Raw genomic sequence first — 21,381 nt, 5'->3', positions numbered from 1 at the left:
GTGTGCGGATGGCGGGTAAAGAGCTGAAAATAATAAACTTGCTTTACAGAACCGCGGCGGAGACCTGGACATGAATGTAATACCCGCCTGGCAGCAGGGAATAACAGGCAAAGGTGTTGTGGTCACCATTCTGGACGATGGACTCGAGTCCGATCATCCGGATATTGAGCAGAACTACGTAAGTAACAAGGAACTCATATCGTTGCACGTATTTTTATTATTAATAATACTTTTAACAGGATCCCAAAGCCTCGTATGACGTGAACAGTCACGATGATGACCCCATGCCACATTACGACATGACCGATTCGAACCGTCATGGCACACGCTGTGCCGGCGAGGTGGCTGCCACCGCAAACAACTCCTTCTGTGCGGTTGGCATCGCGTATGGGGCAAGTGTGGGCGGTGTGCGGATGCTGGACGGTGATGTGACTGATGCTGTGGAGGCGCGTTCGCTCTCGCTCAATCCGCAGCACATTGACATATATAGCGCATCGTGGGGACCCGATGATGATGGCAAGACAGTGGATGGACCTGGTGAATTAGCCTCGCGTGCCTTTATTGAGGGCACAACGAAGGGGCGTGGCGGAAAGGGCAGCATCTTCATTTGGGCATCTGGCAATGGAGGCAGGGAAATGGATAATTGCAATTGCGATGGCTATACGAATTCGATATGGACGTTGTCCATTTCAAGCGCCACCGAAGAGGGCAATGTGCCGTGGTATTCGGAGAAATGTAGCTCCACGCTGGCCACCACCTACAGCAGCGGCGGGCAGAGCGAGAAGCAGGTGGTCACCACAGATTTGCATCATTCATGCACCGTATCACATACGGGCACCTCGGCCTCGGCACCGCTCGCCGCGGGCATAGCAGCCCTGGTGCTGCAGTCGAATCAGAATCTCACCTGGCGCGACCTGCAGCACATTGTGGTGCGCACCGCAAAGCCGGCGAATCTCAAGGATTCCAGCTGGTCGCGGAACGGTGTGGGCCGACGTGTGAGCCATTCCTTTGGCTATGGTCTCATGGATGCCGCCGAAATGGTGCGCGTCGCACGCAACTGGAAAACAGTGCCCGAGCAACAGCGCTGCGAGATTAACGCTCCACATGTGGACAAGTAAGTCATGAGATTCACTTGTGTAATACGTACCAAATAAATACCCTTCCTCTTTGCAGAGTCATTCCGCCCCGCACACACATCACACTGCAGCTGTCCGTTAATCACTGCCTCTCAGTCAATTATCTGGAGCATGTGCAGGCCAAGATCACCTTAACCTCACAGCGGCGCGGTGATATTCAGCTTTATCTGAAATCCCCGGCAAATACCAAAGTCACATTACTAACCTCACGGTAAGTTAACCCACTGGCAGAGAATGAGAAGGTAACTCGGAAGGGAAAATTGCCAATTTTTGGCCCAGGGTAAAAAACACAGATAACTAATTTAAAAATTAAGAGAATCTAGTCGTTAGTTCCCAACTAGCGGAAACCCTGAAACCACAAACTCAGTAATATATATATAACAACTAAGAGGTTCTAGTCGGGAGCTCCCGACTAGGGAATATCCTGAACCCTCTTATTCCAACACCAAATAAATTAAAAACAAGTAAGAGGTTCTATTCGGGAGCTCCCGACTAGGGGATACCCTGAACCCTCTTCTTCCAACATCAAATGAATATATATATTATATTTTGGAAGCTAACAAACAGAACTAAAAAACAGAATATCGATACCGATTTTTATCGATTGATTGGAAACGGAGTAAGTTATCGATTATCGGAAACAAACTCGATCTGCGCAGGCACTAGGAGCACCTACATCTAAATTTCAAGTCTCTAGCTCTTATACATACGGACAGACGGACAGATGGACATGGGTAGATCGTCTCGGCTATTGATGCTGATCAAGAATATAATGGGTATAAAATTACCAAAATTATTTCAAGCTTGGCATGCATTTCATTTTTACAAGATAGCTTTAGGAATACCTTAAATCATGCTATCAAAAAAAACTTAGAGAGTATTTAAGATGAACTACAAGATATTCTGCAACTCTACATGGTAGTTAAAGAGATAAGGTAAAGCTTATTTAGAATATAAAACATGAAGTGGGTAGTTAATAGGGTGCTGAATGATTTTACTGAGTTACAAATAACATGAATAATTGAAAAATATTTAATGAAAATGATATTAATCCATACACTCATTACCCGTGTCACAAACTGACTTTTCCGCTGTCATCGTTCCTTTTCAGCATGCATGATAATTCACGTTCCGGTTTCAATCAATGGCCCTTCATGTCGGTGCACACGTGGGGCGAGTCACCGCATGGCAACTGGCAGCTGGAAATACACAACGAGGGCCGCTATATGGGTAAGTAAAAAAAAATCGAAAGCTTCTCACGTAATGGTAACCGACAACAAAACCCAAACAATTATACATGCTGCGCTTTCTGTGGACTCATCAACTAAACTCATTCAACCTTGCCATTGCTAATAAAACCCATCCAACTACTTTTACCCATCTTAAATCCCATCAGGCCACGCCCTATTGCGCGAATGGTCGTTGATATTCTATGGTACCACGCTGACCATCGATCCCAATGATCCTATTTCGGTGGCACGTGCTAGCAGCGCCGAGCAGGCGACCACGCCAAATTCGAGTGCCACCAGCAGCACGACCAGTAATTTGCATCAGATCTATTCCCCGCAATATCCACGCATATCGCCCAATAACTTCGCCCAAGCACCGGCAGGTGGCGCCAAACTGCCGCTGAGTAAGTTGCCGCCCAATAAATCCAATTTGGTGACCAGCAATCCTTTGCTGCCGCTGCCGCCGGCGCCACCAGCGAAGCAGGGCTATCAACAAATCTCCGCTACATATGGTGTTATATTGGGTAAGACCAACAACAACAACAGCAACAACAACAACAACAAGGGTAATAACAAAGGCAACAACAAAGCCAATAAAGCCAACAAGGCGGGCGAAAAGAATGGCAATGGCAAGACCAACAAAAAGGAGCAAGCCGCACAGAACAGCAGCAGCAGCAACATCGGCAACCAAGGCAGCAACAAGAATAAATACTATCGAATATCGCAGCAGCACGGTGGAGGAGGAGGTGGCGGTGGCAAATCCAAGGGGCAGGCCAATGGACTGCAAACGCAACGCCCCAAAGCCAGCTCCAGCGAAAAGTATTATGAAGAAAAAACGCGCAAAGTCATAGGCGAAATCACCACCAGCAACAACAACAACAACAACAACAACAATAACAATCGCGGCAGCAACAGCTCCACTGCACCACGCCTACCCGTAAAGGCAGCCAAGCAGGTGAAGGACAGCAGCCCCGACTCGCGCATACCCAAGCTTTTCGAGCACTACGACAAGATTCAGGCTATTTTTCCCGAACTGGAGCCTTACGAGAGCAGCAGCCTATCAAAATCGAAGCCTGGTATGCAGCAGCAACAGCAGCAAAAGCAACAATCCCCGCGCAAACAGGGCAAACAATTTGAGGTGGAGCTGTTTAGACCCACAACAGGTGGTGCTACTGGCAGCAGCAAGCCTGGCAATACCAAAAAATCACCATCCGCTCCGCCGCCCCCATCACAGCCCATTTTGCCCGCGGGTGGCAGCAGCTTTTTGCCTGATCAGCGCATATTAAAGAAGCAGCAGCTTCTAATGGCCGCCGCCGGTGTCCTGGCCCCCCAGAATGGCGATGATGATATGAGCGCCAATGATGAAGATGATGATTCTGAGGAGGGGATATTGCAGCTCGCACCGAGCAGTTTTGGCAAAAGCAGCGCAGCAAATGGTATCCTGAATATAAAAAAAACCACTGCTTACGCACTAAAACAAATTGTGGCCAAAATTGCACCTTAAATTTATTATAGAACATTTATAAACCTCAGTAGCTGGCATTTAAGACGAGACTGCTTTTCAATTTTTATTTAGTTGTAGTTTTATTTATCCCACTGTTTTTCATCATGTTCAATTGTTAACATACAATTTAATCAATCCTTTCAAATAATAGACCTTAACAACTTATACTTAGGGCGAGAGAAACCTAGTCAAACTTTCCTGCATGTGTAAGGTGCTCTCTACAGTTATCTTGCAATTTTTCTTTATGTTAAATATTTAATATATAAATTAAATTAAATATTTAAGATATACAACAACTATACATTTCATATGTACATGTACAGCATACTTAAAGCGAAAGAAAATACTTACATTTTAATTTTATTTTACGTTGTGTAAGGTTCAGTTAGATTGTAGATAATCTTTATGTTAAGCATTTAGCATTCAGTTCATAGAGATAGATAGAGATAGAGCTCAGCAACTGATACTTATTGCGAAAGAAACATCGCCAATCTCTATTTAATATTACCTTTGACTAAGATGATCTTTATAGTTAGCTTGCAGTTTATATTCGTGTTAAGCATGCAATGTGAATATAAATATTAATACAAAAGTAACTCGAGGTTGTATTAAACAATCAAATTGTCTGCTGGTATTTACATGGCGTTGCCATACTGTTATGTATATTCAAACCTTTAGCTCAAGAAGAATTTAACTTTATGTAACCTAGTGAACCTCTGACCACCTCTGACCACCATATGTTACTTATTATAGTTAGTAATAGCAACTGCAATCCACACTGGCCTCTAAATTTGTTTTAGTTTTGATGTTGCTTATAGTTTAACAACCACTGAACGCGTTACATCCATCAAAGTAGTTTTAAGTTAACTGCAAAGTGCAAGTGTTGTTATTATTCTCGGTTGTCAACATTCAAAAATGTATGCAGCACATTTTTCATATGGCCTCAACTAGAAATTGTGTTTAGCTTTTGGCACATCATTTGTTTTATTTTTTGACAGATTTATTGGCCCTTCATACGCCCCGTTTGTTATTCCATAAATCATATGTTCACATTTTCCGTTGTTTGGCCTTATTTTTGTTTATTTTTTTTTGTTTATTTTTATTTCTGATTCAAAACATTCGCAGTCTTGTCTAATCTCATTTCGTTGCCTTGCAGCGCAAATCACACAATGGGATATGATTCTCTATGGCACCGAGGTGCCCTCCCAGCCCGATGACCAGCCCCACGAGAACCAGCAGAGCCAATTCAACGTGTTTGGCAACGATATGGCACACAACGATATCGAGCACGATGCCAGCGGACAATGGCGCAATATGCAACAGGTGAGTTCGATTGCCACACAATTGCATTTAAATTACATTAACAAAATACGCGTACATACACCAAGGGCTGTGAATAGCAATTTTTGCTTTGACTACCAAATATGTATATGCAACTCTTTAATTGGAAAAAGAAGCAAAAACCTAAACGAGCAGCGTTTTGTTGAGCAAAAATAGTCAGGAGAGTAGCGAGAAGCAAAGTGAAAAGTGCAGCGAATAGTGAAGCGAAATGTACTGAAAGAAGCGGAGTTGAAATCGTAAAAGAGAACCATAGTGAGAAGTAAAGAGAAAGACGCCTGGTGCGACGCATGAAGATTTGCGCAGCGTAAAGCATTTAAGAGGGATAGAGCAAGCGTGGTGAGAAAAATAACGTAAGGCTTAGCAACAGGGAAACTTGAAAAAAATAAAACGGAAGAAGCGTTATGAGAAATATTTAAAAAGCTTCAAAAAGACTAAACGAGAAACAAAGACAGTGACAAGCTAAGAGAACAACGCAGCTATAATCAGTTCCCTATCTCCCTGTCTCTCCTGCCATAAGTAACAACAAAACATTCCCATCATTTGACTGATTTCGCTTTATGATTTTATACACTAGATAATACTTAGTATGTTCACTTTTTCTGTTGTTTTTGCTTTCTGTTTTTGTTTTTTTTTTTTTTTTTGGTTTTTTCTTTTATTTTTGGTTTTGCAGTGCTTCGCAAGCGGCTTGCCAGAGAACGAGGTTGAGACAGAGGACGAGGATATTAATAGTGTCCGTTTCCGACTGGGTCTACATCAAAATAGCGGCACAGCGTCGCGTGCTTGCATGTGGCTGGCTTGAGTATCGAAATAACAGACAACGCCAATGATATTTGTTATATACTATACATATATATATAGTCCTCCTAACTAGTCTGACTAGCGACATGCAGGCTTTGGGGCTTTTTGGCAACGCTTTGCAAACTGTTTTGCTGTGTGTAGGTAGATTTACAATTTGAGTTTGTGTTTGGCATGCTTTGTCCTTTTCCTCTTGCATTTGCTGTTGAAAATTTCCTTGAGTTTTTCTTTTATCTGCACTAACTATTTGCGCTGCTTAAACGCACAAGCTGCTCATAAATTTTCCACTATTTAGCATACGAAAATGCTCAATTTCTAGTTTTTGCTGGCAAGCCGAATTCAATTCACACACACACACACACATACACATCGCATCGCATGCATCTTGTTCTGGCCAACGGGCAATGTGCCAAGTTCTTGCTGGCACCACCGGGCGGCTACGTGATTTTTTTTTATTTTGCTACTGTCAGCTGCAGTGGTGCAGCATTAAATGCACTCATATACATTTTGCATACACAGTTTGAGAGTCACCGCTGCTGCAGCTGTAGAAATTTGTACTTTCTACTCATTTCTTGCTTTTAAAGTACACTTGGCATAGGCACAAAAAATGTGTCTTTTGCCTGAAATGGACAGTCCCTTAACCTTTTAGCTTCTTTTGTAGCTTTAAAGCTACATAAAATTATTTTTTCTCCACTTTTGGCACGTTGAATGTGAAACCATGTGTACATGTGTGTCTGTGTGTGTATTTGTGCGTGCTGTAATAAACTAAAAGTGCACTGACCTTTGGCTTTATATGTTGGCAGCAAACTTTTTGCATAACTAACATTTTTTTCCGCTGCCAACACGCGACCTCATCGCATGTGAAGGTTCTGTTAGACTCGAAGATAGGGACAGAGAGAGCACATTGGCAGAAAGAGACAGACACATTTAGTCAGACATTTTTTGGTTAGGGCTGCAATAAATAAACACACACATATACATACACTCCTTTTATCCATACATACTCAAGTACTTAGAACTGAAACGCCAGACAAAGCGGCAACATGCAATGAACCGCAGCGGAAACCAGACAAGCCGACAAAAGCAAGTAGCAGAACAGCTTGTAAATTTGACATAGAGAAATTAAAATAATTCAAATGCCTAAACCGTTAGCTGTTAACTAAAGAAATACTTAAAGTATTTTCTTGAAATTGGGGACATATTTTTGGTACAACAAAAAAATGCATGTGAGGTCAGGTTATTCAGGGCGTGGATAGGTTTATCATTGTTTATGCTCTATTCTATTCTTCTATTCTCTTTTTGTTGACTATTTGAAAATTTATTTTTTCTACTTTTAAAAACTTAAAAAAAAAAAAATGATGGTTAAAATACTTTATTACTTTTACAGCACTTTTATACACGATCCCAGAATAATAAAAGAGCTTGATATTTTTCTTTTGTGTTTTATTTTTTTAAATGAAATTTTAATTTATATTTGTGCTATTTTGTGCTCTGTTAATTGTAATTTAATTTGCGCGATATAAATTTAATGTTCCTTACATAATAAACAACAATATTTGTATATTTAATAGATTATTTTTGAATGTATTAATGATTATTTATAAAGCAAACAATCATTTCTGATATTCTGGTCTAATAGACACATGACTGTCACATACACTGCTCGTTTTTTTTAGTTTGGCCATGAAAAATGTTACTCATACGTTAAGTGAACCGTATTTTAATGATTGAATACATGAATCTCTAATCGATTTAATTTTTTTGCATTTCGTTTAATGTGTACTTGCAGGTGGGCGAAGTGGGAATGACTCAGGATCGCAGCAATGCAGCCGCCTGCCTCAAGTGGAGCGACCAGAAATGTTTAGGTTTGTCCATAATCTTTCTACTCATAACACAAATCTTCTATCTAAACTTTAAACAAGCCATTGCCATCAACAAAAACCACATCAATGGCAACAGCAACAAAAGCATTAGATAATTCACGAAAAACTATTTTGCAAAGCTGACAACAACATAAACAACTGTAAAAAACAAAAAAACAAAACAAAAACAAAGATGTGAACAAACTTCAATTCCAATTTAAAGTTTGATCAAAAAACAAACATTAACAAGAGCATTTTGTGCTTAATTTAAGCATTTTCAAAGCTGGCAAAAAATCAATTGAACAATAGCAAAGTAAGCAACAAAAACAAACATGATAAATAAGCGTAGAAAACTGAAAACAAACATAAAAATAAAACTCTGCAAGTCCAAAAAATAAATATACTAATACTTTTTGTAGTTAAATTTGAATATAAGCGTAGTTATACACACAGAGACATACACACAAAAAAAAATGTTAGACAAAACAAAGGTTGTTTCATTTCGGCTCGCACAAATAACAACAAAAATAATGTGTGTTATATATGTACATTTAGTCAAAATCTATTTTAAATATTTTTATAAGTTTAGTTAAATTTGTTCATTGTTTTCGTTGGTTTTTCTTTTGCTTTAATTTAGAAATATTTTAATTTGTTTTTTTTTTTTTTTGCATTTAGTATGAGGGTTTTCAATTTCCCTGTGCCAAAGTCAGATTAACCAGTTTTGCATGCATTGCGCCTTGGCCTTGACAGTTTTGAATGCATTGGCCACGTCCAAATGCTCTGCTGACTGAGCACTTTTCTCTTCAGTGACTCTTAAGCTTTTGTGCTTTGTACATGTCTACTTATGTATATATGCATTTCAGATATTGCCAGGCCAGCCAAATAGCTACAGTTTAGGCAGAACTGACTGCTTTTAATTATTTTAATTATATTTTTTATCGTCATAATTTTCTGTGCAGCGCCCTACAAAAAATGGTTTATTACAACAGCTTGAGTTCATAGTAAAAGACTGTTTCTAAAATTTAAACGTAAATCCTAATGAAATGATGCGTAAACTAAAAAACTAACAATGAAAATTCAATGGAAAATTCAATTCGTATTTTAAAAGAAATTGCATAAAATGTTAGTGTTAAGGCGTCAAAGCAAAGCAAACAAATTTTTGTATTAAAATTGTAACTAAGAAAATTAAAAAACATAAAAAAAAAATTCACTAAACAATTAAAAGTAAACGAAAACGAAATACTAGGGTGTAGGGTACGACTACGTATAGTATTAAAGTAGGCAAGCAACCAATAATAAATAATTAATAAAACAATTTATATAGAAAAAGTTCCTGCAGTTTTCAACAAAGTTGCAATATAACAAAATAAAAACCAATTGAACAAAAATTAGGTTATTTTCTAGTGAGCATAGGAACTGATAAATGAATTATATAAACTTACGCAAATAACAGAAATCATCATCATCGCGCACAAAAACAAAAGCTTAAGAAATGCCAGAAGTAAGCAACAAACTTCTAGTCATTATGCTTGTGCGCAACATTATAAAAAGCATTAAAAAAAAAAACAAAAGCTATACTATAAAACTGTAAAAGAAATAAAGTTAATTGATTTCCATATCAGAGCAAAATCGAATCGTCTTAGAACACTCTCACATATCTTTGTTACAATATTTGTTGTTCTTCATTTTTGCCAACACATAAACAATTACTTTAATTGATTCTAGAGATGGGCGCGTGACACAGCTCGCATGACCTTTTCGCTCATGAAGAGGAATTTCTTAAATATTATATGTTTACCATTTTCGTGACAAGCGCTCTCATCTCCAATTTGTAGTTAAAAAAAAAAACAAAAAAACAAAAAACCAATCAAAACAAAATCAAAACGCAACACAAGTGCAATAATTATTTCTAATTCTCTCTCATTATTATAATAAGCAACAACAAATACAACGCACAAACAATTTTAAATGACTCAAATGTGTCACATATCATTTTATATAATTTGTTTTTCCTTTTCACTTGGTACAAACTTTATTTTACTTTAAATGCGACCTAAATATTTGTTGCTGGTTTTTAAATGAATAATCATATCGTAAATGCACAATAAATAACTTAAAAATATATAAATATTAATTTGATTAGAAATGTTTCTTTTCGTTTGACTTGTTTGTTGTTGTTGTACTTAGCAAACTGACATGAAATATAAAATAATAATAATTATAAATTATAGCTTAGCCATTTTCTATGCTTAATTGCGGCAAACTAAAAATCTTCAAGCATATAACCTAGCAGCAAAAAATATAACTTAAGCAAAGGACTAACAAAGTTTAAAAAAACAAAAATCAGTGTTTCATAAGTTTTTCTAAATTTGTCCACGTATGAGGTTTGTTTAATTCATTTAATTAACTCAGTGCTGGCTGCGGTACTTATGCTTAAACTTTTTTCAAAAAATTTCAAAATAAAAGTAAAATAAAAAGCCAAATTAATTTTAAGATAATACTAAATAAATAAGTATTAAAGAAAAGAAAACAATATATATAAAATAAATAAAATATGGTACTAGGGCCTGGGGTAGCTATTAAAATTAAATTTAAACCAATAACAACTGCAAATTCGGAGCAAAATAATTCATTTGTGCGAAAATTACACTTTAAATGTATAAAAACAATGGATTTAAGAACAACAAAAAACTTAAGTATAATTGTAAATGAGATTTGATGGCCGCTATAAAGAATCAACCATTTTTTATGTATGTTTTGTGTATATATATATATACATATATATATATATATCTATATAACTATCTGTGTAATAAATAAACGCATTAAAAAAGTATTCAACACAAAATATTTACCTTAAAAAATACTGAAACATTTTTTGCAACAACAAAGATTTTCTTACTGCGCAGCAAGTAAAATGTGGTCCAAAAACAGTTTAGACATTTTATTAATTGAACCCTCCCCTTCTCGTGTAGCTAAAAGCAAGGTGAGTTTGGCAACAAAAATCAAATTTTGAAACTTTCTTAGTACACTGTAGTGTTGCGTAATTTTGTGTTTTTAACCTATGTACCTAGCGTTCAACCAAAAAAAAAAAATATTATTCTTCTACTGTATGATTATTAACATTTTAATTGGTGTTTCTACTTGTTAATATCGTAAACTCTATTATTTAACATAATATTTAAATGCACACCTCTCACTTCTCATCGTTATGCCTTGTTTACATTCCAACACTGGTTTTGGTACGGCAGACACTCACATCCACCCAACTTATTTTCCACTTTATTTGAGCATGTTTTTTGGACTACTGCGCTTGCTTTAAATATGTATTTTTACATTGTTTGTTGTTAATGGAAAAGTTTCAGTTGAGACTTGACTATTGCTTGAAAATGTTAATTACAAGAATTAAAAAGTAAAAAGAATACATTTTAAATTAAACTCTTTTGTTGCCCTTGTCTTGTACATATTATACTTTTACATTCGAGCTTCAACTCTCTTATTATTCTATTAACTAAACAGCAAATTCATGCTTTCCACTTTCTTTTCTCCATTTATCAACACTATTTCGGAGGTAAATGGTCTATCACCTTGGTTAGTTGTAACTAGTTTCTGCTTGTTCTTTCTTTTGGTATACGTGAATTAATTTTTTCATCGATTCTTCCCAGACTGCCAGGAGCCCAGCTACTTCTACATGGATCTCTGCTACGACGAGTGCCCCCAGCACACCTTCGCTAAGCTTAATTCAGATGAGCTGGATGAAGCCGTGACGTTGAGCGAGATAGACGCCGCTGCAGCTATCTCTACGCCGGATGGCAACGATTTACCCAGCACTGGCAAAAGCTCCATCAACCAGGACGATCCACTGCTGGCGGCGGAACGTCGACGTCGGAGCAGCGAGTCCAGCACCAACACCTTGTTGCTGACACCGCGTCAAAGTCGTATTTGCTCAAGCTGCGACAAAAGCTGCCTGCGCTGCTATGGCCCCAATGCATCCCAGTGCAGCACCTGCTATCCGGGCAACCAGCTGCGCAAGCTGCTCCAGACCAATGAGACCTACTGCTATGCCTATGTGGTGCGGAGCACCGTGGTGGATGTGTCTAATCCCGCAAATGCACAGCTAGCATCAGATGCCAAGATTCAGTACATGAACTGGAGCACAGCGCTGCTAGTGATTGCCGTGGTTGTATCTCTAGTGGGCGTCGGCGTGGCTGGTGGTATGGTATACAATCGTCGTGCGGCCAAGGCAGAGGCTTATACGCGCGTCGCGCTTATTGCCGAAGACGATAGCGATGAGGAGCAGGAAGTGGAAGTATTCAAGGCGCGTCTACATTATCCGAGTGATGTGCTCGAATATCACGATGAGCTGCAGCCAAATCAACTGCCCAGAGAGTCGCTCGGCGCAGCGCTGCAGGACGAGTTGCATGCCCAGCTGATGCCCGAGTAACCAGCCAGCATCCTTCTTAATTAAAAGGTGCATTTACATAACTCATGAAACGGGTTAATCGCGAACCGAAAATCCACTTTCCTAATGCTAACATTAAAAGAAAAATCAACATTTCGACATTCAAACCAACTGCTGCGATTTATTTATAACACGCATTTAAATTATTCAAATTATTTGCAATTGATTTTCCAAAATGTATTATCCTAGTTTTAATCAAATAAAATATATTCCCATTATTTGCATTATCATACCTCGCGCAGGTCAAGAATATTTTACTTTTTAAGTGGCCACATCATAGCTCCAAAATTTGAGACAAACAAATGGGCTGCGCATTTGAATGCCATTTCTCGGCCTAGAACTTGTTTTAAAATTCGAAAAATTTCCGACGTCATTCGAGGAAACATATTGCAGCTTAAATGCTTATGCTTGAGGAGTTTGAGAGTATATTGTGTGTATGTATGAATAATAGGAGAGAGTCTAAGTACTGGATAGAGGGTATTCCCTAATCGGATTAGATGCGAGTTTTCTCTTAGTTTGCCATCTCGACTACACAACTCCAACTTGTTTCTTATGCTGTTCGATTTGGCAGAAAAATATGTACATTTCACATTTAATTTTCTCGCTCTTTCAGCTGAGTTGAGTGAGTACTGCTCCGAGTAATAGCTAAGCTAATCTCAAGAGCGGCCGCTTATTGACTTGTTACGTTTGGTAGAGTAAAGCAAAGTTTAGATTTTAGTTAAGTGCTGAACTGCGCGCTCAGCTGAGTGTTATGTTTGCCAGCTCTTTCGAGTAGGAAACAAAATCTCTGGCAAAGTCAATAATTTCTTTGAGATTTTGTAAAAAAAAAAACCAAGCTTTTAGACTAGAGACTGGAAACTGAGTAAATGAGTAATATTAGCACAGCACAGCTTTAACGCTTTCTAATAACCTACTCATAAGGGAGAATATATGTTTTTTGACTCGGGAGCGGATTTAATCGATAAATTGTTCACAGCCAACTGTATTCGGAATGAAATGTCCTTACTAACTTGTCGTTTAAGATCTTAATACTTTGTATATTTATATGATTCACGCTGTTTTGATAAGATGTGTATGTATAGATTGAGGCTCTTCCGTAGTACTGATAATTGTTAGCTAGTTGAGTAGTTAATATGTATGTAAAAGCAAATAACACGCCAATTGAAAAGGGAAATAATGTTACAATTACAATTACGAATATTTTATAAGTATCATTAATGATAATTTGTTCGTCTCTCAGTGGCATTTCAACACACCGAATCAAGTGACTAATGATCGTATATAAAGGGTATTGCTCATGAGCTTGGAGAAGAGCACTAGCTGATAGCTGATAGCCGCTTATCAGCTACCGCCTGGAGTGCATCTTCAGCGGTGAAAATTATGGACACTGGTCGAGGGCTTTATTTGCGCGGCTTTTGTATTTGCGCAAAGCACGTTACTTGGCAAAAAGCATACCGGGCCGGAGCTATTTAAGTGCAACGCTGGGCAGCTCATGCAACAGTTATACTAAAATGCAGCTCAGCTACGCAAGTGCTGCGCTTATTCTGGCTGCCTGCAGCCTGTGGGTCAGTGCTGGTCACGGCTGCCAGACCATCGAACAGCGGTTCAAGTTTGCTAACAGCGACATTTATGTGAGATTGCGGCGCGGTACCAAGCTGCAGTATGAGCTGATGAAGGGAAGCAAAACGCTGCAGACGGTCACCTTGGATAACTTTGTGAGCAGCAGCAATCTGGAGGCGACATCCACCGGCAGCTACAAGCTGAGCGATGGCAGCAGTAGCATTGAATTTAGCCTAGTTCAATCCACCGGTGGCGTGACCCATGTACGTGTGGCTCGCGACCAGGTGCTAAAGGGCACTCAACCGAGGGATTGCCTGAAGCTCAATACGGGACGCGTCCATTGGTTTGGCGGCTCCGAGCAGAAGCAACACTACTGGCCCGTCGAGCGCCAGCAGTATAGCAACTTCTCCTATGTACCCAAGGAACTGGGCAATATGGGCGTGGCGGAGCGCTACTGGTTCAACAGCGAGGGCTTCTTCCTGTACGTAGATAACACGACGCCACTTTTCATAGATCAGAATGCAGCCGGACTGGAGGACCAGTTGTGCATCAGCGCGCTTAGTGCCCTGCCCTACGACACGCGCCTTTCCTCGTCCAAGTTTAGCTATCAGCTGGGCTTCGCCAAGGATGCGAAGGTGGCGCATATGTATGCGGTGAAAACGCTGCTAGGCATGCCCACTGGTCATCCCGATGAGCGTATGGTGCAGCATCCGGTGTGGTCAACCTGGGCGCTATACAAGGCGGAGGTAACGGACGAAGTGGTGCGCGACTTTGCACAGCAAATCCTTGACAATGGCTTTGAGAACAGTCAACTGGAAATTGACGACGACTGGGAGGATTGCTATGGTGCGCTGACATTCCGCAAGAACAAGTTTCCAGATGCCAAGAAGCTGACGGACGACCTCAAGGCGCTGGGCTTCCGGGTAACCCTGTGGATACATCCGTTCATCAACAACAACTGCACGGCTATCTACGAGACGGCCAAGGAGCAGGGCTATCTGGTGCTCGATCATGCCGGCAGCGCCGACACCCAGTGGTGGAACAGTCAGCCCAAGGATGCCGCATATCTCGACTTCACCAAAACCGCGGTACAAGAGTGGTTTAGCACACGCGTAAAGCGCCTACAGACGGAGGATGGCATTGATAGCTTTAAGTTCGATGCCGGCGAGTCCAGCTGGATACCCACGGATCCGGTGCTGCAGGGTGACTCCAATCAAACGCCTCTGCAGATCACCACCGATTATGTGCGCACTGTGGCCGCATTTGGAGATATGGTTGAGGTGCGCTCCGGCCAAAATACTCAAGACTTGCCTATATTTGTGCGCATTGTCGACAAGGATTCAGAGTGGGGCTGGAACAATGGCCTGGTCACGCTGATCACATCGCTGCTGCAAATGAATCTGAATGGTTATCCGTTTGTGCTGCCGGACATGATTGGCGGCAATGGCTACAACGAGAAACCGCCCACAAAGGAGCTCTTCATTCGCTGGCTGCAGGCCAATGTGTTCATGCCCAGCCTGCAGTTCTCTTTTGTGCCCTGGAATTTTGATCAAGAGACGATTGAGATTAGCAAGACCTTCACCAAGTTACATTCGGATTACACGCCCTACATCATGAAGCTCTTCAAGCGTGCCACTGAAACCGGTGAACCAGTCAATGCGCCACTCTGGTGGATTGCGCCGGATGATGCAGTTGCTCAGAGCATTTACGATGGTAGATTGACTTTTTTAATACTAACGATATCTTTTATATTTATCCTTGCTCCTTTCTCTAGAGTTTTTGTTGGGCGATGACATTATTGCGGCTCCGGTCATTATGGAAAACGCAACAATTCGTGACATTTATCTGCCCGAGGGCGAGTGGACAGATGGAAACACTCAGGATGTCTACAAGGGACCCGTGTGGCTCATGGAATACTCTGCACCGCTGGACACGTTACCTCATTTTGTGCGTGTGGGCTTTCAGTTGGAGTAGTTACGGTTCTTAATATTAATTAAAATACATTTTCATAAAGAATTAAACTCAAAATAATATTTTATTACGTTTTATTTCCTGCTAATTGACAAGCGGTAAAACCTGAATAAAAAAAAGTATCCAAGGTTTTGCCATTGTCAACAAGATATCAAATTCTTAATAACAGTTGAACAGCTTTGTGGTGAATAATTATGTAAAATCTAAATATTTACAATTATTTTTAATGCAGTGGTAACATTCCAGCTTTTTGTTATGTTTTTGTCAGGACCATAATAAAAAGATCAAATTAATCTCGTAAGACCTTTTCACTTAAACTAAATCATATAAATCTTACTTTAGCAAGGATATTAGTTCACCTTAGATATAGTAACTTGAGCTAGGATTATTCGATACTCAATGCATTCTTCACGAAGGATTAGACCATATCTATTTACTAAGGCGTAGTTTTGTTGAAATAAAACAGAAATTTTAATCACGAACCGAAGAAGTAACGCAAAATATAAATTAACCTACAATCATAAAATAAAATAACCATAAATCACAGATAATTTCGTCAAATGAAATCAGGGCTAATGCATTCGAGTACTGTCCACGTGATTTGGCGGCTTGTGCTGTTGCACTGTTTGGCTGGAAAGAGCACGCAGATACTCCTTAAGCAAGGGCTCAGACGAGTCACCGGAAGCAGAAAAGCTGAGCGCTGTTCCAGACCTACGAAAACGACCATACTCACGCTCAAACTCCTCGGCGTCCTGAGTGAGAATATTTTTTAAATTAAGCACGCTGAAATGGATGCAGAAGTACAATAAGGATGGGAGTATATATCGAGCAGAAGGGCAGCTAACTCACTTGGCTGGCATGTTCTTTTCGTGCTCCACTCTCTTCTCATACATGGCTAGCTTAAGGGCGTGCACGCGCTTGGCACTGCGCCGCCATTGCTTCTTGTAGCGATCCTTAGCCTTGGACATGTCCATGTAGCGCACGTTTTGTATGCGCATCTCGCTAAGCACCTGCTGTAGCTCGTTGCCACTGGCGCCCTGTTGGCACAGCTGGGCTATTTGTTGCTCCATAAGTGCGATGCGTTCCTTTAGCTTTATCTTCTCCTGAGCCAACGAGAAGTTCATCTGTTGCATTTCCTGTGTGCGGCTTTCAAATTTACGCAAATGCTGCTCTAGCACGAGTATGTGCTGCTTCAGCTCATAAAATTTGGACTCGTATTTTGTACAGCCGTTGGACTCTTCGTTGAGGCTATTGTGGGCCTGGTTGTCCACCGGCTGCTGAGATACATCTGGGTCAGAACGTCGCTGGCCAAGATTGTCCATATATTCCAGCGCCTTGCGCTGCATTTCATCCTGCAGTTGCTTGCCGGCCGCCAGAATTTGCTTGATGCTCTCATCCATATTGGTGATATCCGTGTTGACGCTCTGATTAACACAAGTGGCGCTTGCTTTTGCTGCCTCAACTGCTGCGATTTTCGTTTGATCATACATGTGAACTGTCACTTCCAAGCGAGAGACCTTTGCGTCGGCTTCCAACTGGGATCCGAAAGTTTTCTTAACGTCACAGAGTTTATTTATAAGATCATGCTCCAAGCTGGAAGCTGCAGACGCTTTAGTTGTTCTCTGCTTAATAGGTTTGTTTCTTTCTATTGGCTCCAATTCACTAGACTCTACCTCTGCTGGCGCGATCGGTGTTGCCTTGATCGTACGCTTCTTGATAGGCTGCTCAACCTTGTCGCCCGTACCCTGAGGCAGTCCCACTAGAGATGCTTCCTCCGCATCCAAATACTTTTGCAATGATGTTTGCTTAACAACTCGCTTGGATTTTCTGTCATGCTTACGTATTAAATTGGCTTTCTCAGGCTCCACAGATTCCATTTCTGATGCCATATTTTCCGTTCCTTGCAGAACCAGTTTTTGTAATCTGCTTGTGTTGGGCCTCGACTGATTCTTTTCTTGCTCGACAGATGTCTTCTGCTTAAGGGGTTCCTCAATTGTGGAATTATTAGCACTTGTTTCCATTTCCGATTGCATTTGAGCATCCATTAAGTCCTGATCTTTTCGGAGATCAGCAGACCCCTTCTTCTTTAATACTTTGCGCTCAAGCTTTGGCTGTTTAAAGGGTTCCTCTATTATGGAACTTTCAATACTTGGATCCATTTCCGAGCATTCATTTACATCGCTATATTCAGTATTTTTTTTGTGAAGTGTGCGGGACAATCGCTCAAGATTCTTAGTTGTAGACTTCTTGTGGCCCTCTGAGTGTTGTTCTTCAAAAGAAGTTTCATCCAGCTCCGCTTTGCAAGTGGCCTCGATATACTGCTCAGTTTCCTCCAAGGCTTTTGTCTGCTCCTTGCTCACCTCCACCCATCGAGCGCTTAGAGAAAGATCAGTTTTTGACATTGGAGACTTCTTTGTTTTTGATGTTTTCTTGATTAAAACTGTCTCATAAGTTTTAATTTGCGCTTGGATGCTTTGTTTTGATTTATTCTTTCGGGCACTTTGTTTTTGAAGGAATTCTTCCAGTTCATCAGTTTCCGTTGGTGTATCCATATCTAATGACTGAGCGACAAGTTTTTTTATTGGCTTTTTGCCAAGTCCATCTCGGGAAACACGTTTCATTTTCTGACTTGCATTGTCTATGTCAGGCTCAACTGCATCTAGACTACCCTGTGAAACCATATATTTATTTTCATTAGCTGGCTTCGCTGGTTTACGTGGATTGGTATTTGACAGCTCGTTGTTTTCCAATAACTCAAACTCTTCCGTTTTTGAGACAATCTTCTTTTTGCGTATGACTTTTGGTTGAAGTCCTGTATGACCATCCGCTGAAAGTTTTTTGATGGTTGTCTTAATCCGATCTTCTTTAAGATTAATTAATGTGGCATCTGGACAGCTAGTTTCCATTTCATTAGCCTCGGCAGACACTGCGCGCAATCGAGATTTTCGTATACTTTGCGTAGTTTTTGTTTCTAATGGAACTTTATCGTCTTTCACCGGCTTAGATTTGACTGTCCGTCTAGGACGACCTTCCTTTGTCGTTTGTGGTGAACATTTATTATTTTCTTGTTCCAGTTCAACCCATGAATCATCGATAATTCTGTCATTAACGTCAGGCTGATCAACGTCACCAATAATGGGTTTTCTTCCGACCCGTTCAGCCATATTCTGTCTGAGCTGCATTTCTTCCTGCAAGAACCTGGTAGTCCTTATGTCCATAGGCTGTATGGGCTCCTGAAAACTCCTTTGCGAATCAATTTCTTTAGGATTCCGATTCTTTTCACTTATTATCGTTTTAGATTGCTGTTCCTCTAAGCAAAGATCAGCTGAATTACTGGGGTTATGTATTCTAAATTCCCTTGCCTTCTCTGAACGCACCGGCAAACAGTCCTCTACTTTTGTTAAACTTGCTTTGCTGTAACACGCATAAAGCTCAGAATCGGAGCCAATATCATCAGGTAAATCCATTAAATCATCCTCCGGCTGCTGTTCATCCTCAAGTTCAAATCTTGTGGACAACTTTCTAGTGACTACCTTCGAGGTATATTGATGGTCTTTCCCTTCTTCCTCTTCATGTTCTGGGTTGTTTACTAGGAGCCTGGTGAACTTCCTGCGACGTGTTTGGGATGTGTGCACAGTTGCGAGCGTATCTGAGTCGGGCGCATCACTCAGAGGCGATTCAGAGGCGGTGTCCCGTTCATCCGAGGCCGAAAGCTCAGCACCAACATTCAAACTATCTAGTGAGCAGTTGGCAGATGTAGATTGTTTTTCAGACTTGGGGTTCCAATCCACCACGCTGTCATGAGCCCGATCCTTGGGAACTTCCCGTATAACAGCTTTACTGCCCACCGATTGCAAATCCAGCTGTTCCTCATGCAGCTGCTGCTGCTTCAGCTGCGGTTCCGGCTCCTTCTCTTGCTGGCGCCAATACACCTCCTGTATGTCCACTGTAAAGGTGTAGTCCATGATTGGTTTAAGCTCGCGCGCACTGCCCATGCGTCCAAAACGCTCAAAAGCAAAAGAACCGCTTTGCACATATTTACGTTTGTTTGCAAAAAAATTATCTGGTGGCAGAAGTTTACCAAAGTCCATGCGATAGTTGGCTGAAATATAATAATAACAATAATTTTAATGATAATAATAAAATTAATTAATTGGAATTGGGTATGTGTCTTAAACTTACCTATTGAAGTTCCGTTTATGTACATATTGATGGGCAAATAGAATATGCGCTGGAAATATAGCCGTATGCTACGCAACGAGGACTTAAATCGCAAGCCCAAGACGTCGTTTAGCGTATAGGCATCGGTATTGTTTAGCTTAAGTTCAATATTCGTGACATTTCCTACAAAGTCGAACATTAACAACACGGTTTCTACGGCATCCTTCTCCTGATACAGTGATTTGACAAATTTGTTGAGATTTTTAAGCTGCTTGAATTGCAGCACTACCTCGATGATGTCACAATCGACCAGTGGATCATTGCCTACCTGTAGCAAACCCAACTGTACCAGCGACTGCACATAAACATTGGCCTGAAAACAAGAACAGGATTCAGTATGTTGTATGTCTCTAAATATCAAATATTTCACCTGCGACTGCAACATGTTGGCGGTGATCGAATGGCCGGGCGACTGCAGCGGCGGCGTGCGGCTTTCTTTCTCCTGCTGGGACAAATTGACAAACCAATTGAATTAACATATATATTTCATATTGTATCGCTTAACTTACAGAACTATTAAACGCCGTCAGATGCTTGAAGTCCTTAGTATGCAGCAGCGATTTTTTGATTATGGCCAGCATAAGCAGCACTTCGGGTTTATGAGAGCGAAACTCATTACTAATACACATCAGCTTGTGCCAGAACATTTTCAACTGCAGCGGACTGTTATTGCCACCCGTGCCCAGGACTGGCAAGCCGCGCACTGGCAGCAGCAGCGATCCAATTGTCTTGCGCTCAGAGTTGCTGCAGGCAAAGAAGGTTACCTTGACGGGACGATGGTCCGTCTTGATGCGTTTAATGCCAGCCATATCGCATTCCCAAATGCAATTGCTATTGAATATAATTGTTTCAGCATTGACCGAAGGCGTGCCCTCCACTTCAAAGTCCACAGTATTGAGGGCCGCACTCATTATAATCTGTTCCCGTTCCCCTTCCCTTATCTCGCGTCCATAAAAATTTATGGCTGTGGCAGAATTGTAAATAACTGTTATAATGTATTCCCGTTCTCACAACCTTATTAAGGACTCACCCTCTACGACATGCAGCACCACGCAGTAGGTGTGTTCCATGTAGTTGGCGCTGCCACTGACGCTGACACTGCTGCGATCCGTGGCAGGCAACGGACGCGGCAGCTTGTTTGACTTGACCATTTTACGACGACTTTAGCAGCACTTGCAAACTAACTAAATAATTTGAAACCTAAAAAAATACGGTAACTTTGCACTCAGCTTGATTAGAATTTAAGTTATATCTGTGTGTTTGCTGCGGATCAATAATTTTATTTAAAATAGAATATTTC

General features: G+C 40.7%; 3 protein-coding genes across 5 annotated transcripts in view; 2 read left to right on the top strand and 1 right to left on the bottom strand.

Annotated features, from left to right (window-relative positions):
- Nucleotides 1–12,534, top strand: part of LOC115770948 (furin-like protease 1) — a 188,260-nt gene extending 175,726 nt beyond the window's left edge. For both annotated transcript variants that reach the window (XM_030716408.1, XM_030716409.1), the window contains exons 6-12: nucleotides 50–178; nucleotides 240–1,114; nucleotides 1,174–1,347; nucleotides 2,248–2,366; nucleotides 5,026–5,192; nucleotides 7,795–7,870; nucleotides 11,533–12,534. In XM_030716408.1, coding sequence (XP_030572268.1) covers nucleotides 50–178; nucleotides 240–1,114; nucleotides 1,174–1,347; nucleotides 2,248–2,366; nucleotides 5,026–5,192; nucleotides 7,795–7,870; nucleotides 11,533–12,311 — 2,319 coding nt within the window. In that variant the 3' untranslated portion in view covers nucleotides 12,312–12,534. The remainder of the gene's footprint in view (nucleotides 1–49; nucleotides 179–239; nucleotides 1,115–1,173; nucleotides 1,348–2,247; nucleotides 2,367–5,025; nucleotides 5,193–7,794; nucleotides 7,871–11,532) is intronic.
- A 1,306-nt stretch (nucleotides 12,535–13,840) lies between these two features.
- LOC115770883 (myogenesis-regulating glycosidase) lies at nucleotides 13,841–15,863 on the top strand. The gene is made up of 2 exons (XM_030716318.1): nucleotides 13,841–15,602; nucleotides 15,664–15,863. Exons 1-2 carry the CDS (start codon nucleotides 13,841–13,843, stop codon nucleotides 15,861–15,863), a joined length of 1,962 nt encoding a protein of 653 aa, XP_030572178.1.
- Nucleotide 15,864: 1 nt separating this feature from the next.
- Nucleotides 15,865–21,380, bottom strand: LOC115770946. Of its 2 annotated transcripts, none has more exons than XM_030716404.1 (6): nucleotides 21,112–21,380; nucleotides 20,591–21,045; nucleotides 20,452–20,526; nucleotides 20,043–20,394; nucleotides 16,710–19,962; nucleotides 15,865–16,643 (listed from the first exon to the last, which is right to left on the bottom strand). In XM_030716404.1, the coding sequence occupies exons 1-6, from the start codon at nucleotides 21,230–21,232 to the stop codon at nucleotides 16,433–16,435; spliced, it is 4,467 nt and encodes a 1,488-aa protein (XP_030572264.1). In that variant the 5' UTR covers nucleotides 21,233–21,380; the 3' UTR covers nucleotides 15,865–16,432. The 2 variants fall into 2 exon arrangements, with proteins under 2 accessions (XP_030572264.1, XP_030572265.1); XM_030716405.1 differs by having other exon boundaries at nucleotides 20,452–20,523.
- Between the last annotated feature and the right edge of the window lies 1 nt (nucleotide 21,381).

This window comes from Drosophila novamexicana, unplaced genomic scaffold, assembly GCF_003285875.2.
Source record: "Drosophila novamexicana strain 15010-1031.04,08,12 unplaced genomic scaffold, DnovRS2.1 tig00004560-arrow-pilon, whole genome shotgun sequence".
Classification (NCBI taxonomy): domain Eukaryota; kingdom Metazoa; phylum Arthropoda; class Insecta; order Diptera; family Drosophilidae; genus Drosophila; species Drosophila novamexicana.
The sequence above is the reverse complement of the archived record's forward strand: the minus strand, read 5'-3'. Positions and strand labels throughout refer to the sequence as shown.